This window comes from Sorex fumeus, unplaced genomic scaffold, assembly GCF_029834395.1.
Source record: "Sorex fumeus unplaced genomic scaffold, SorFum_2.1 ptg000061l, whole genome shotgun sequence".
Classification (NCBI taxonomy): Eukaryota; Metazoa; Chordata; class Mammalia; order Eulipotyphla; family Soricidae; genus Sorex; species Sorex fumeus.
In genome coordinates, this window is record NW_026606118.1 from 33,549,714 (window position 1) to 33,566,988 (window position 17,275).

General features: G+C 39.5%; 1 protein-coding gene and 1 non-coding gene across 2 annotated transcripts in view; one reads left to right on the top strand and one right to left on the bottom strand.

Annotated features, from left to right (window-relative positions):
• MOXD1 (monooxygenase DBH like 1) overlaps window positions 1-14,246 on the top strand; it is an 86,746-nt gene extending 72,500 nt beyond the window's left edge. The window contains exons 10-12 of the mRNA XM_056126365.1: window positions 3,977-4,119; window positions 12,343-12,511; window positions 14,058-14,246. Coding sequence (XP_055982340.1) covers window positions 3,977-4,119; window positions 12,343-12,511; window positions 14,058-14,246 — 501 coding nt within the window. The remainder of the gene's footprint in view (window positions 1-3,976; window positions 4,120-12,342; window positions 12,512-14,057) is intronic.
• On the bottom strand, window positions 9,007-9,129 carry LOC130034866 (U6atac minor spliceosomal RNA). The gene has a single exon (XR_008794183.1). It is a non-coding gene; the product is annotated as a U6atac minor spliceosomal RNA (small nuclear RNA).
• Window positions 14,247-17,275: the final 3,029 nt, after the last annotated feature.

The following is a 17,275-nucleotide window of genomic DNA, read 5'->3' on the forward strand; positions in this document are numbered from 1 at the left end:
TAGGTTTGACAATGTATTGACAACTACAATTCTGCACTATATAAAAATTAGTGTTATGATTCATTTGAGTTTAATGTAAGGAATTTAAAATTGTTTTATATTAGCAAATACATAAGAAATTGTTAATCAGAGCATTAAAAAAGATTCCTACAATTACTAAGTTATGAGGAAAACAAGAACAGTTAGCAGACTAGGAAATTGGAAAGAATAGCCTGAACCAGAACAGAAGTAACTGTGAAAAACCTATGGGAAATAGCAAATTAAGTGAAGCTCTAAAAAAATTTTCTTAATGTCAGGTAATATAAAACGGATGATAACCATGACTGTTCCTATTCAGTGTTGTCCTGGAAAAGAAACATGGACAAAAAGATAAAGAAAAAGAGCAAAGATGAAAAACATTATTCTCAACTGTTATAAATTTTTCATCAAAAATGCTCAAAGTTTATATCTAAAATTAAATTTATATTCATTCACAAAACATTATTTTAACATTGAAAATTATTGGTTTCATAAAAATAAAATCTAGCACTATATGTGCTATAGTTGTGGAAAATTATACAATTATATTTGTAAGACCTCAAAAATATATTAAATTAAGATTCCATATTTATTCATAGTAAGGACCAGTAAAATAAAGATAATCCTTTTATCCAAATTGATTTATAAACTTGATATAACGCCAGTAAAATATTTGGTGTTGTTTTTTATTTGGGAATTGTGGTTTCTTGAGTAAGAAGTTTTTACCATGACTGCAAACATTTTTTTCTTTGAAACATTTTAAAAATATTAGTTGTAACTTCTACGTGTACCAGGTTGATTTTAAAAACTGCAAAGAAAACCAAAAGATTAAGAATAGACAAGACATTACTTAGAAGAATAAACTAGAAGACTTTTGAATATAAAGGTGTTTTTTACAACTATGCCAACTACTGCAGATGCATTGCTTTTCAGAGTTAGAACAGTGGTACAGAATAGAGATCCCAAAAGCAGATCTTGAAATCCTTTCTAGGAAAACTTAATTTATTATAGACATGTCATTCGGATAGAAAGGACAGAATAGATTTTCATCTGGGTACCCAGATGACATAGACAAAATTTCTTAATCTTGAACAAAGCATAACAGCCAATTCTAGTTAGACTAAATATTTGAATGTGAAGAGCAAAATATAAAAACCTTAAGAGAAAAATATATAAGTGTATTTTTATGACAGTGGTGTGTAAGAATTTCTTTAAGGAAAAATAAAAGTCACAAAATATACATTGAAAGATCAATGAATTTGTCTTTCTTAAATCTTTTTGTAGTCAAAGCCCTAATACATGAAGAGACACATTTTAAATGGTAAATTGTCATTTGCAATATGTAGATTACCAAAGCATTAGTATATAGAGGCCAGCAATGTGGCTCCAATGGTAGGACATATGTTTAGCAAGTGCAAAGTCCTTTGCACACACATGATCTCCATCATACTTTAGAATGTGGCCCTTGTGACCCCTGAGCACCAAACTGTCAGTACCATCCTGCCAGGCAGAACTTTGCCAGAAATGGCCCACACCTTTTCCCAGCACTGCTGAGTATGACACAAAAATTTTTAAAAAAATTATTAGATAAATTTTAGGTTTTTTTTTTTTTTTTGCCTTTTGGGTCACACCTGGCGATGCACAGTTACTCCTGGCTCATGACTCAGGAATTACTTCTGGCGGTGCTCAGGGACCATATGGGATGCTGGGAACCGAACCTGGGTCGGCCGCGTGCAAGGCAAACGCCCTACCCACTCTGTACTATCACTCCAGCCCCTAAATTTAGTTTTTTTAAAAAAGCAAACACAAATTTATTTCACAGGAACAAAAGACCAAATAAGTAATTAACATTTAAAAGATTGCTCAATTTCATTTGAAACCAGGGTCAGGAAAGTGTAAACTGGATATGGTATTTTAAACTCACTACTTTGTCAATATTTAAAATTATGATTCCAATGTACTATCTTAGAACCCTCATATGCTGCTAGTAGGGATTTGAATTAAAAATACCAATATGGGGAAACATGTCATTTTCTAATAAAACTGTGCATTCGGTTAAGTTCTACCCATTTCCATGTCTATGTTGTTTTAACCTCGAGGTTACTTTCACAGGAATTGTTTCATGAGATAAATATATAAAATATTCATACTAATGTGTAAAAACAGAAGAATAAATTTGGGAACATCTCAACTAATTATCAAAGAAGAATCCATAAGTGCGTTATAACATACATAATTGCATTTCGGCTTCCCCGCCTTGATTCAATTCTTGGCATGGCATGATTCCCAGAAAGTCCCTCACACAGAGCTTGGAGTAGTCCCCAGGCATAATTGGGTGTGGTCCATCCAAAAAAATAAATAGTAAATAGTTACGAAAATGAATGAATGCACTAACATGTATTATTGAGAATAACATAATGCTTATTGAAAAGTGCAAGTGTATAGTATGACATTTTCTAGACAAATTAAAAAAGAAGTTAAACAATTTGTTCTTTAAGGATGTATATCTGCTAAGAGGCTGGAGCGATAGCCCAGTGAGTAGGACGTTTGCCTTGCACTCGGTCGACTTGGATTCGATTCCCAGCATCCCATATGGTCCTCTTAGCACCACCAGGAGTAGTTCCTGAATGCAGAGCCAGGAGTAACCCCTGTGCATCTCAGGATGTGACCCCAAAAGCAAAACGAAACAAATTTTTTTTTGAAAAGAAGAATATATCTGCTAGAGAGATCAGACAGCATGTAGGATGTTGTGGTGACCAGGTTTGATGCCCAGCACCACATATGCTCCCTTGAGTCCCTGCAGTAGTGATCCTTTGAGCACAGAACCAGGATTCAGCCCTGAACATGGCCAGACATGCCCTCCACCTCTAAAAAAATATATGTCAGTGAACAGATGGTAAAGTGGAATGAATAATAATAAAATAGGAATATAAGAAGGTAATTATCAACTCTGGTTAAGGTGAGGAAGAGAACATTTCCCATAATAATCACATTAATGGAAATGTGCATATGGTTTTTAAAAAAAGAACATGGAAAATAAGCACAGAGAGAATTTTCAGTGAATTGTGTTGGCTTTAATTTTTTACATGCCTTATATGTTATACAGTTTGGATAGCTTTTACTCAAGATACAATAAATTACTATCTGAATATATGTGTTGACTTTGTCTACATATCTTCACTCAAGACCTGCATATCTGAAACTTAACTATTAAAAGTATCAGATAATCAGAGCTCATGGATGTCCCTCTTTGAGCATTGCCCTTTGTAGCAGAGAATACCTCACTTGAAGTTTTGCTTCCTCCAGGACCAAGCAGCGACCAAGGAGAGAATCCAAGAGTCCAGCTCCCTTCCTACAATTTGGTATAATTTTGAATGGCCATCCTTGTCCCCTCATTTTTATATCAACTTCTCCCATTTCCTATCCCTGCCTTGCTCATAAAGTGCAAGACATTACATTTTTGGCAATGAGTGAACCATCATATATTGGCCATTACATCATATGATTAATCATTACATGAGTAATATAGTACATTTTCCACATTCACTTTTTTCAGACAGATGATTTTCTGGATACAGAATTCTTGCTTTATTTGTACTTTTGATCATTCAGTATGTAATTCCAGTACCTTTTTGTTACTTCCATCATTTATGATGAAATTTCAATTGAGTCTAGTGTCTTACCTGTATGTGATGTGTTATTTTTTTCTCTTACTGCTCTTAAGAAGCATAATTTTTAATGAGATTATTTAGGTTATTTTAAAAATTAACTTTTAAAAAGTTAGAAATAATTCTTAAAAATTTTAACTATCTAAAAACAAAATTGTTATTTAAGTTTTTTAGTTTTAATATACGTTAAACTTCAACATTAGAAACACTATCAGATATGGGTAGGTTTTATTTTGTGTCAGAAACAGTGGAACATATTCTTCCCTTAAATGAATTATCTCTATTTTCAGGGAGGACTAAGTACCAGGAATGAAATGTGTCTTTCGTACCTTCTTTATTACCCAAGAATTAACCTTACTCGATGTGCCAGTATTCCAGACATTATGGAACAACTTCAGTTTATTGGTGTTAAGGAGATCTACAGGCCAGTCACGTAAGTAGTAAGCATATTTTCACAGGAAGAGTATGTTATGTTTTAGGGAAGGATGAGATTTTTGTGTTGGATTGATTACCATATTAGTGAATTCCTTTGTGTGTGTGTGTGCTACTGTAATGCATTACCTTCAGGCAGGAAAATCAGGTGAGTATCTTGGTTGTTATGTACATTAACATAACATCTGTTAACCAACTCCCAGTTTTAGTGATTAGCATCTAAGTACCTCAAGAATTCAATGCACAGTTGTCCCATGGGCAATATTTACTGCAGTCAGATGGGAAAAAGAAAAAGACCCACTGGGCAAAATCCAGCAAACCAGGTACATGTTCAAGGTGTATATCTCAGTGGAGTTGTACTGAATGTGCTTGATTCAACTCGCATCAAATTACGGCAGCATGTCTGGAGGACTGAGAATTTAGGAAGCTCATGAGAAATGAAGTACCCAGAATTACCTTTAGAGGTTTGTCACAAAGCTGAAATCAACCTAAGTACTAGCAAATCTTCAGATTCCCCAAAAGAAATTAAGCAGTTAACATGCAATATTGTTTGTGTGTGTGTGTGTGGGGGGGGGGTAGGGCTGGGGGGGCTGGGGACTTCAAGGCAACCCCCAATGATACTTGGCCAACCAGCCTGGATGATTACGGTGATATGGTAACGCTCAGTCGGTGTGTGTGTGGTGGTGGTGGGGGGCGGGTGCCCACTAGGGCAACACTTCTGGGACTCGGGCTTCCAGACCTAAGCCATCTAGTGCCAACCTTCTAACTCAGGTACTGGCACATGCCAGCTCTGTGCTTCTGACTGCTGAACTGCCTCCCTGGCACCAACAATACAGTTTTCCAAAGCTTACAGTTTTAATTGTCTGTGCTTCATGGATCATTCTTATCACTCAAAGAAAAATTTGTATCAGTATAGGAGATTGTGTATTTCCAGAATTCCCTAATGCCAGCTAAAGGTCACTCTTCCAAACCAGCCTGCTCAGTGGACTCTTTTTTGCATAATTAGAGATTATAGAAACTAAGTATAAAACACTACACAGGGTAAATATCTTCCTCACAACTGTGATTTTTTCTAGAGTGGGGGCAAGGTGGTAAATAATAATATGATTGTAAATGACTGAACTAGGGTTTCTATTCTGGTTTCTGAGAAAGATCTTTATATGTATAGCTAGACATACAATTGTATGTACCTTTTTATTCAAAATAAATGGATTCATAATGTAAAGCTGCTAAAGTCAAAAGGGCAGATAAGTCACTTGGAAGCACAAGAACATAGTCTTGAGTATTCAATTTTAATATTATGTTATTATTTTTTGGGGGGTGTCACACCCAGCGATGCACAGGGGTTACTCCTGGTTTATGTGTCAGGAATTATTCCTGGCGGTGCTCAGGGGACCATATGGGATGCTGGGAATCGAACCCGGGTCAGCCGCGTGCAAGGCAAATGCCCTACCCACTGTGTTATCTCTTCAGCCCAGTATTATGCTATTCTTTCCTGTGGTGTAAGTAGTCTATTTTTCCTTAAGAATTTTTTTAATTCATTGACCAGAAACTTTTCCAAATCATTTGAGAAATGATGGAAAAAACAGATATTGAAAGCAATGTGTTTTATGCTTTGTTTGGGGCTTTGGTTTTTGTACCACACCTGACTGTGCTCAGGAATGATTCTTTCCTTTGAGCTCAGAAATCATTCCCGATGGGGCTTGGGACCATATAAGCTGCCTGGGCTCCAAACCTGATTGTGTGCAAGCCAAGCATCCTATCATTGTGTTGTCTTTTTGACCACTGAAACTAGTGTGTTTGACAAGCTGAATGAAATGTCTAATTATTTCCTTTTTTGTTTAATTTGTCTTAAGCTTCTAGAATGTTCAGTTCTCTGTCTTAACAAGTTCTGCTGGAGTCTACACTGCTGTGACCTCCCCCCACCCCCCTGCAGGAAATATTGCAGCTAGACTTTTCATCACTTAGACAGGGAGAATTGCTTCATTGAACAAGGCCAGTTTTGAGATGTCATTGCCCACGTAAAAAACATTTAATGACATGGTGAAATTTATTTATTCTTCAAAAATATGAGTTAAAAAGGAGCTTCTGTTATAAAGCAAGTGGTGAGACTTTAAATTAACTTTCAAGTCTAGTTCAGCATTGCAGTGACCTAAATGGTATAGAAGGCCAAGCCAACAAAGTACTGGCTTAAAGATCAGAAAGAAAAATGATTTATATGTTTCTTTTTTCTATTTTGCTCTACAATAAATTGTTAATTTGGTTTCAGGATGCAACACTAAAAAGTAGCATTTTATGATACCAAATCTTCCAGTCTGTGCTTTCAATACTTTGATGAGTTAAGTGCTCTCTTTTCTTTTAACATTGTGGAGTCGTGGTAGCAGTAGAGGACAAGCTGTAGAAAACTAGAGATCATTCTATCCCATCTTATGATTTGTCTTTTGGATGATGCAGGCCTTCTCTGCTTCTCAATCTAATAAGACTTAAGGAAAGATGAAAGCTACAGACATTAAAGAATAGATGATAAGTTTAGATGAACTCTTTATTATCTGTTGTAACACCTATCATCCCTGTCTATGTAGTTTTAGCAAGATGTATATGATGGAAACATCCTGTGTTGTGGTTTAATTTATAAAATAAATGTTTTTTTGGCGCTGGGAAGATCCTCCCAGGATGGGAGATGCATGCTGAAAGTAGACTGTAGACTGAACATGATTACCACTCAATGCCTCTTTTGAAAACCACAGCACCCAAAAGGAAAAAGAGAACAAAAGGGAGTGCCCTGCCACAGAGGCAGGGTGGGATGGGGGGATGAGGGGGTGGGAGGAAATAGATCCCCTACCACTGCAGGTAGGGCTCTTGCCTTACACATGGCTGATCCAGGATGTATCCCCAGCACCTCATAATGTCCCCTGTGGTCCCCATATGGGGTCGCTGGGCACAGAGTCAGGGTCATTAATTTATATAAGCTCCTTTTCAATTACCTGTCAAAATTTTCCTCATTGTTTAATTATGTTTCTTCTTAGTATCAGTTACAAACATTCTTTATGTTTTTTGATTTTTAAATACTTTAGATCTATGTCAGAAGATGTCAAATATGTATTTGCAAATAACTTTACCAATTTGTGATTTAATTTTCATCTTTTAGATTGTCTCCCCCACAACTCCATTTTATCATTTTTTTTTCTCTTGCCCATTTACTCTCCTGTGTAAGAAATCTTTGCCTATGAGTGATAATTTTCTTCTATATTTTTCCTACATGTTTTCAGCTTCAGTTTTTACTGTAGCACTATAGCACTGTCCTCCCATTGTTCATTGATTTGCTTGAGCGGGCATCAGTAACATCTCATTGTGAGACTTGTTACTGTTTTTTGGCATATCGAATATGCCACAGGGAGCTTTCCAGGCTCTTCTGTGTGGGCAGGATACTCTTGGTAGCTTGCTGGGCTCTCTGAAAGAGATGGAGAAATCAAACCCAGGTTGACCGTGTGCAAGGCAAACGCCCTACCCACTATGCTATCACTCCAGGTTTTACATTTATGTTAATCCATTTTAAATGTAATTTTTATATGTAATATGAGGTAAATGCTGAGTCTCATTATCAATATATTAAGTTGTTTCAGGTGCTTTTGGTGAAAAAATACCCGTTTGCTTTTTAATATTTGTCTTGACTTTGTTTGAGGTCACACCTGGTGATTCTCAGGGATCATTCTTGACTCTATGTTAAGACTTACTCGTATCAGTGCTTAAGGGGCCATATGTAGTGGGCTGGAGCAATAGCACAGTGGTTAGGGCATTTGCCTTGCATGCGACCGACACGGTCGACTCGAGTTCGATTGTTCCGCCCCTCTCGGAGAGCCTGGCAAGCTACCCGTATCATATTCGATATGCCAAACACAGTAACAACAAGTCTCACAATGTTACTGGGCCCGCTCGAGCAAATCAATGAACAACGGGAGATCAGTGATCAGTGATGTGGTGCCAGGGACCAAACCAGGACTGGCCGCATACAAGGCATGTGCTTTATGCCTGTCATGTCTCTCCCACTCTCCAACTGAATTGCTCTAGAATGTTTGCCAGAAATCATTTGACCATACTTTAACTATTTCTGGAGTCTTGTTTAATGTTTCACTGCTATTCACTGTTACTATAATTTCATACCATTTAAATAGTTTTATCATTATGTCTATCATTATGTCTTAAAATGTTTGCAGTTACCCAGACTTTGTCTTTTTTTCTTTCTCAAAATGGTTTTGGATAATCTTAGGCTTATTCCTCTGTTGTATTAATTTTTTAAAATCCTTCAATTAAAATACAAAAGAGCATTTACTTATCAATGTTAAGTTATATCTGTCACTGTCACTGTCCTCCTGTTGTTCATCGATTTGCTCGAGCGGGCCCAGTAACGTGTCCATTGGAGACTTTTATTGTTACTGTGTTTGGCATATCGAATACGTCACGGGGAGCTTGCCAAGCTCTGCCGTGCAGGCGAGATATAGAATTGTGAATTATTATATCAGCTACACTAATACATAAATAATACCCTTTATAAATATATGCATCTGGGTTGACATTTACATCAGTGCACAGATATATGGAAACAGTTGTGTTAACCTCTGCTACAATCTTTTTTTTTTTTAATTGAATCACTGTGAGATAGCTACAAGCTTTCATGTTTTGGTTACAATCACACATTGATCAAACATCCTTCCCTCCACCAGTGCACATTTCCACCACCAATATCCTCGGTACACCTCCCCTTTCCCACCCTCCCCCTGCCTCCATGACAGACAATATTCCCCATACTCGCTCTCTACTTTTGGGCATTATGGTTTGCAATATAGACACTGAGAGGTTATTATGTTTGGTCCTTTATCTACTTTCTGCACAAAAACATTGGTTAGATGCCACAAAGTAGGTGGCAGTGCCTTAACTATATGTGTGTTGCAGGCCGAAGCCTCTTCCATCCTTGTCAAGGGGAATGCTAACCTTCTATCCTTTCATACAATACCCCCTACTACAATTTTAATATTCCTAAATAATCCCAGCACCATTGATAGTAGAAGCACTTAATATTTTAAGGTTATTTCTTTCTGGTTTAAAACTTAGTTTGGGAACCTGGAGAAGAGATAGGCCAATAAGGTGCTTGCATTGCATGTGACCAAACTGGACTTGAATTCCCTGAGCTCTGCCAGGAGTGACCCCTGAGCATAGAGCTAGGAGAAAGTCCTGAGCAGAACTGGGTGTGCTCCCCCCACAACCCACTCCCAAACCACTTAATTTTTAAAAGAAGAAATGCAGAGGATTTCAGTCTTCTCTTTCTCCAGAGATAATCTGGAAAACTACTGAGATGACAAGTAGTTTGTTGTTGTATTATTACAGAGCATGGGTCTGAACGAAGGAAAGAAAAGAAGGCAGAAGTGTCAGCTAGCAGGTCTGTCTCAAGAGGGTTTTTGGTGTCCACGTGCCCAGCTCAGCCAGCCTTGGGCTTGCTGCCTCAAATCTATGAACCAGTGGACGACATCTTCTACATAATTTCCCCATGTTTTTATAGTAATGTTACAAATGAACTTATACCTATTTTGTCAGTTTACTGTGAAATGCCGATGAATAATAATTTATTGACATATCCTAGCGGCAAAGCTTTGTTTGTTTGTTTGTTTTTAAAGAGTTCTTCTAGGCAGTGTTTTGCTGTATTCACTTTGCACTGTAGAAAGTTCAATTCGCCCCAGAGCGAGAGTCCAGCGACACCTCGTGGTGTTTTATGTGGTTGCAGGCTGATGAGTTCCACCTACATTTCTTTTTTTTTCCTAGTTTTTATTAGTGAAACACCATGAGGTACAGTTGTAGACTTACAAATTTTTGTGCTTGGATTTCAATTATACAATGATCAAATACCCATCCCTCCACCAGTGCCCATTTTCCACCACCACGGGTCCCAGTATCCCTCCCGTCCCCCATTCCCCCATTCCCCCCTGTTTTGCAAACCACAACACCCAAAAGGAGAGAGAGAACAAAAGGGAATGCCCTTCCACCTAGATTTTTGATTTATAACTTTTCTGCATTAGCACAGCGGTAGGGTGTTTGCCTTGTGCGCAGCCAGCCCGGCCGAGCTGGGTTTGATTCCTCTGCCTTTCTCAGAGAGTCCTGCAAGCTACTGAGAATATCTTGCCCATATGCCCAACACAGTAACAACAAGTCTCAAAATGGAGACGTTACTGGGCCCACTCGAGCAAATTGATGAACAACGGGAAGACAGTGTTTGGACAGTTTATCCACCTTTTAGTTTTGATGGATCGATTTTACATTTAGCATTTTATTTTAAATTATTTTACATCTTGGGTTCAGTGGGTAAGGTTCTTGCCTTGCACGTGGCCTTCTGGGCGTGGATCACCTGTGCCTCATAGGTCACCATGGTCTCTGACAGGAGTGAACCCTGAGCACCACCCAAAAACAAAATCATCAATAAAATAAAATAGTTTATATCTAAGAAATTAACTTTAGTTTTCATTGTATTATAAGGACATTACCTATAAAGCATAAGATGCCCTTTTGAATTGTTTTGTTTTATATTTATTTTGGATATCTGTACAAGCCTTCATGACACGGTAGCACTAAAGCACTGTCCTCCATTGTTCATTGATTTGCTCGAGCGGGCCCAGTAAGTCTGCCTCGTGAGACTTGTTGTTACTGTGTTTGGCATATCGAATACGTCACCGGGAGCTTGCCAGGCTTTGCCATGTGGGCAAGAAACTCTTGGTAGCTGGCCGGGCTCTCCGAGAGGGGCGGAGGAATCGAACTCCGGTCGGCCTCGTGGGAGTTCATGGCAAACGCTCTACCCTCTGTGCTACTGCTCCAGCCTTCCTGACAGTTTTACTATGATTGAAATAACTTCAGTTTATAATTTTAGCTCATGTGTAACAATTCACATCTAACAATTATAACTCACATCTGTGTATGATATATAATGATCCTTATCAAAATTCTGGTTCTTGCTCTCTCCCTTCACTTATGGATCTTCCTCCCTGTTTTTCTGTCTCATTCTCTTCTCTCTCTGGTGATCACCATACTGTTTTTCTAATCTCAGAGCTCATTTTATTTCTATTGAATCACCCTGAGATGCAGTTACAAAGCTTCATGGTTGAGTTTCAGTCATGCAATGAGCGAACACCCATCCCTCCAGCAGTTGCACATTTTCCACCACCAATGTCCCCAGTGTACCCTCCTGCCATTCCCACCCCACCCCTCCCCCTGCCTCTATGGGAGGCACTTTCCTTCATACTCTCTACTTTTGTCAGAGTTCATTTGTGTCAGTTCATGTTTTTTTCTTTACTTTTGTACAAAGAGTACTTACTGCATCTTCTACACTATTTTGTGACCTTCAGCAAAAGTCATTTCTCACTAACATGTATTTAAAGACAGCATTTGCTATAGCTGAGTAAATTGGGTGTATAAAAGAGAATAGTGATTTAAGTAAATGATGAAACTGTGAAGATTAGGAGTGGGAATTTCTAAGCAGGAGGTTAAATTAGCTAGTAATAACTGAAAATCACCACAACATCTTCGTGTGTTTTCATGGGAGCCAAATATCGACTGGCTACCCTTGATAACATACCAGAAGGTCCTTGGACCTTCAAGATGCTTCTGAATTTTTCTCTAGTTTTTGACCTGTTATGTGTGATTTTTTTGAGCAGCAAGTGGAAACAGCAAATGTCTTTACCCTGTTTATTTTTCAGTAAAAAGAAACAGAACAGTGGTTCATTTTTAGATCATTTCTATTTTTGTCACCTAGGCAAACCAAAACAGAGCAGGCAGCAGAGGTCAGATTTTAAACAGTGTAAAATTTAAATTGCCATCTCTGTTGCAGTACCATGCATGAAGATGCTTTATTGTTTATTTTGCCAGAGCCATTACAATTCTTCATAACTGAATACTTATAATACTTATCCGTTCTATTAACTAGAACCAAAATAGATTGAGTGAGGAATTTTAAGCTCTGGAGTCAAAACTGTTTGTCTAAGAGGAATACTCCAGTTACTGAAACAGGGGTTTGTATTTTAGAGACTTTTTATGTGCTATGCACTATAACTTGTCACTGCTAGAGAGTTCATGAATGCTTTGCAGTAGACAACCTATGTACACAAACAAACAAGGTTGTTGAAAAGGTATAAACACATGGTATGCTTTATTTTTTCTGAAAACTTGTTATTCCTCTTAAACTCAGGACCTGGCCTTTTATTATAAAAAGCCCCAAGCAATATAGAAACCTGACTTTCATGGATGCAATGAATAAATTCAAATGGACTAGAAAAGAAGGTGTCGCCTTCAATAAACTTGTCCTCAACCTGCCTGTGAACGTGAGATGCTCCAAGACTGACAATGCAGAGTGGTCGGTAAGTCCTACTGCATCAGAGGCTTCTGTGAAACCCTAAGGGAGCTACTGCCTGACTCCGTGACAAAGCTGGGAAGGGGACACATATTTGTAAATCAAGAATCTGCTTGATTTTTTTTTGCTCTGTTTTGTTTTGTTTTGTTGTTGTTGCTACTTTCGGGGGGTCACACCCAGCAATGCACAGGGGTTACTCCTGGCTCATGCACTCAGGAATTACTCCTGGCGGTGCTCAGAGGACCATATGGGATGCTGGGAATTGAACCTGGGTTGGCCGCATGCAAGGCAAACGCCCTGCCTGCTGTGCTATCGCTCCAGCCCCCATCTGCTTGTTTTTGGATGGGTCTCATAATGCATTCAATGATGGTTAGAGTTGACTGATAATTTTGAAATCCACTTCTTTTTGAAGACTAAATTTGCTTTAGAAATAGAATTGAGTGAAGCAGGAGCAAATTAGAAGTTCCTGTTTTGTGGAGCACTTCCTCTCAAAGGAGTATTATCTGTCATTATCTCGTAACTACGAAGACCCTGGGAATGAGGAGATGGTCGGTGTGTAAGTCTAGGGCAACAGATGCTCGAGACATGGCCACCCACACAGGCCAGATAATCTTAGTCATATGACAAAATTTATTAGGAGAAGCAAATCAAGACCAAAGTATGGTTAGATAGAAGCTGAGAGAATGTGCTTACATGCACTAATGAGCAGGTGATGGGGGAAAGCGGGGTAAGCGGGGTAATATTATGACTAGGAAGAAGTTGCTGGAGCACTGTTCTCGGTGCTTTAAGGCCAAGGCAAGGTGGAAATATTGCTGACACCCCAAGATGTGTGTTTTCACATCTCAAGCCATGGGCCTAAGCAAATCACTGTATCACTGTCATCCTGTTGATCATTGATTGCCTCGAGCAGGCCCCAGTAACGTCTCCTTCATTCTAACCCTGAGATTTTAAAAAGTGCCAAATTCGAGGCTCTTTCAGGGTCAGGAGAATGAGACCCATCATTGTTACTGGTTTTTGCCATATTAATTACGCCACGGGGAGTTTGCCAGACTCTGCGTGTGAGGAGGATATTTTTGATAGCCTGCCAGGTTCTCCATAGTAAGACCCAGAAAATAAGATGTTGCGTGCTTCCGGGAGCAGGGTTTTATAGTCTCTGGATCTTGGCCATTGATGGGATTATACGGCGCCAGGGGTAGTTGGTGGGTCTAACGCCTGGAAGATGGGGAATCTGGGTGGAGGAGGCCCCAGTCCCAATCCGAGCAAGTTTAGAGAAGCAAATCAAGACCAATTAATCTACGAAATTCTTAGAAATGCCAGAAATTTACAGAGAAGATGGGAGTGGGTCCAGCCACCTCTAGGGGTCAAGGGGTCCTGCCAGGGAGGACTCCAACAATTGTTCCCCTTTCCACCTCCCTCTGAAACCGACTCCCCCCCCCTCAAGTGACATTGGACTCATCCAGCAGCTACACCCTATCTTCGGATCCTTAACCTCAAGACCACCACGCTGCCCAGGAACCAGACCCTCATTCACTGTATCTGCTCTTTCCCTCCAGATTCAAGGAATGACAGCATCCCCTCCAGACATAGAAAGGCCCTACAAAGCAGCACCTCCAGTGTGTGAAGTACCTTACTCCTCCTCCTCCTCCTCCTCCTCTTCCTCCTCCTCCTTGGCGACGCGCAGGCGCGGCTTCCTCCTGATGCACCTGTGCCTCATGTTGTTCAGCGTGTGGCCCTGGTCCTAGCTTGGGCCGCTGTTCGACCACCGACCACCGTCCACGCCTCTCACTTCATGTGCAAATTACAGACACTGTGGCTTCGATGGCTGAGTCTGGGGAGCATGGAGACCCTCCTGTCGGCATCCCGTTCCTCCCCTGACCCCCCCGGCTCTAGGGACGACGTCATTCCCTTTCTCTTCGTGTCCTCAGAAATCTCTGATTTCAGCTGTGAGTTATCAAAAGCAACACCAATCTGGCTGGGTTTTTTTTTGTTTTTTTTTTTTGTTTTGTTTTGTTTTTTTTTTTTGCTTTTTGAGTCACACCCAGTGATACTCAGAGGTCCCTCCTGGCGGTGCTCAGGGGGCCATATGGGATACCGGGAATTGAACCTGGGTTGGCTGTGTGCAAGGAAAACGCCCTACCCACTGTGCTATCACTCCAGCCCCATGGCTGTCTTTTTTTTTAAACGTTAGAAAAAATCAGGGTGAGAAGAAAATAAAGGGGTAGTTTATTTCCTTCCACATCCCAATTTAATGAAACAGTCAGTGTTGCTTTTTCATGCTTTAATTTGGAGGGTCTGTACTCCTTTGAAAGAATAAATTTCTGTTCAAAATATAAAGGGGGCATACTCCAGGTCCTCACAGATATTACAGTGGTTATATAGCACCTGCCTCTTTTGGGGATTTATCCAGAGTCCCCTTCCCACAGTCTTTTCTGAGAATGCCACAATCAGCTTCTTTACCTACCCAGATTTATTGGCATTGTTAATTCATGCCAAATCTATTCCAAAGGTGATGTTTTATTCTTTTGTCCTTGTTCTGCCCTTGCCCAGGTGTATTTTTGGCTTGGGCTGTATCATCCTTTCTCAGAAAAGAAAGAAAAGACATGTGAATTCTGGTCCAGAAGTGAGATGGACAGAGGAGAAGGCAGGTGGGGGCAGCCAGCCCTGTGCAGGGAGGGCGGGGTCCAAGCTGAGCAGTGTGGCCCACCAAGGAGGTATGAGCTGTGAGGTGCTCCAGCATCACACTGACCCTCTCCAGTCTCACACACACTGCAAACTGACTGCATCTGTCACAATTGCTCTTGTAGGTATATTTTTGTCTGTTAATAAGCCAACTTTCCCTAATAAAATGGTCATCAATTGGAAAGACTTGTTGCTTTTTTCTTTCTCTTTGTGTAGATCAGCTAAATCTCTTGTGTCCTTCCCTCATTTGTTTCTTTCTTGTTTTTTTTTTTTTCTTCTTTGGGTCACAGCCAGTGATGCTCCGAGCTTATTCCTATCTTTGCACTCAAGATTTACTCCTGGCAGTGCTTGGGGGACCATATGGGATGCTGGGGATTGAACCCAGGTCGGCTGTGTGCAAGGCAAATGCCCTGCCCCTATATTATCACTCAGTCCCCTTCCCTCATTTCTTAAGCGCAATCTGTTTGGATCATATATAAATAAACTCAATAAAGTTAATTGTGTGTGTGTGTATGTGTGTGTGTGGTATCTCATATACTCCTTGGAAGAAGCAAGGGACAATACAGATGTTTTGTATTATCACTTGCAATACAAGAGACAATAAATTTTCAAGCCCCTTCTCCCTGACAAATATCGTCTTTGGCATGAACTCTGTCATCTTTTTAACTAAACACTGTACTTTGGAGTGTTTCTGTCCTGATTCTCACAATTTTTCCATTTCATAAAATGTTTGTGATAGTAAGTTTTATAATGAACTTTACACCTTTTTATTTTGTAAGTGCTATATAAATATCACTATTCATATATTTGTGTAAGAAATGTAATTATTCCAAGCACTCGCTATTTGAAATCTTATATTTATTTTTAGGTCAGAATTTCTCAATCTGATTTATCAAAGTAAAATAATCTTCAGAAAGTTGATTCATAATTTGTTTTCCTTTTTTTGCTGAGGAAGGCAATCATATATAAGAAATATATATATAAGAAAAAATATATAAGAAAAAATGTAAGCAATTATGTGAGAGGAAAAGGATACAATTTCTGAAGACTACATGTTTTTATCCTAGAAATCTTTTTTTATTTTATTTTATTTTATTTTATTTTTTGCTTTTTGGGTCACATCCAGTGATGCACAGGGATTACTCCTGACTCATGCAATCAGGAATTACTCCTGGTGGTGCTTGGGGACCATATGGGATGCTGGGAATCGAACCCGGGTTGACCACTTACAAGGAAAATGCCCTACCCGCTGTGCTATCTCCAGCCCTCCCAAGGAATCTTTTTGTGATGTTACAGAGAATATATCTGACCTTCACCTGTAGTTCTCAAGAATACTTATAATTTTAGAGAATTGGCTTTTTTTCTCTGAAATAGGTTATTTTGCCAACCTATCTGAAGGATTCTGATTATATTAGCTGGTAGTTTGTTTACACTGAGCTTCCTGAAGAAGCCAGGGGCTCTTTTCTGCTGCCTGGGAGGAAGTGAGTCACATGCATCTTAGGAATTCAGAGGAAGTGTTTACCCCTGGGGACTTGTAGAGTCTCCATATGTGATAGTGACTCCTTTGATATTTGGGGAAGGGGGGAGGTGGGAAAACCCATGTTCATCAAGGCCAGTGTGGTGGAGGTATCTAAGGATGCTTTTGTTAGTCTGGGTGATACAGTCTACAGAAACAGACATATAAAAAACTTTGAGCTTTCTCTTCATGACTAGAGAAGCCAGTGGTAAGTGGCAGGCAGGAGGGAATTTGAAAGTAATATATAAATTTGTACTATATAATTTACTCAGCCAGATTCTTATGATTGAACAAACAGGATGTTCCCAGTTGTTTAATTGTGGGCTAGGAAGATAGGACAGTGGGGAGGAAACTTGCCTTGCATGTGGCTAACCTGGGTTTGAGATCCACTGCTACATATGGTCCCCCAGTTCTGCCAGGCGTTGATTCCTGAGTGCAGAGCCAGGGTAAAGCCCTGAGTACCACTAGGTGTGGCCCCCCCCTCCATACAAAAACAAACAAAAAAGTATCCCAAGTTGTTCTGTATGATAAATATTGCTGGCATTGGGTCTTGTAATTAAAATGTTTTTATCTTTA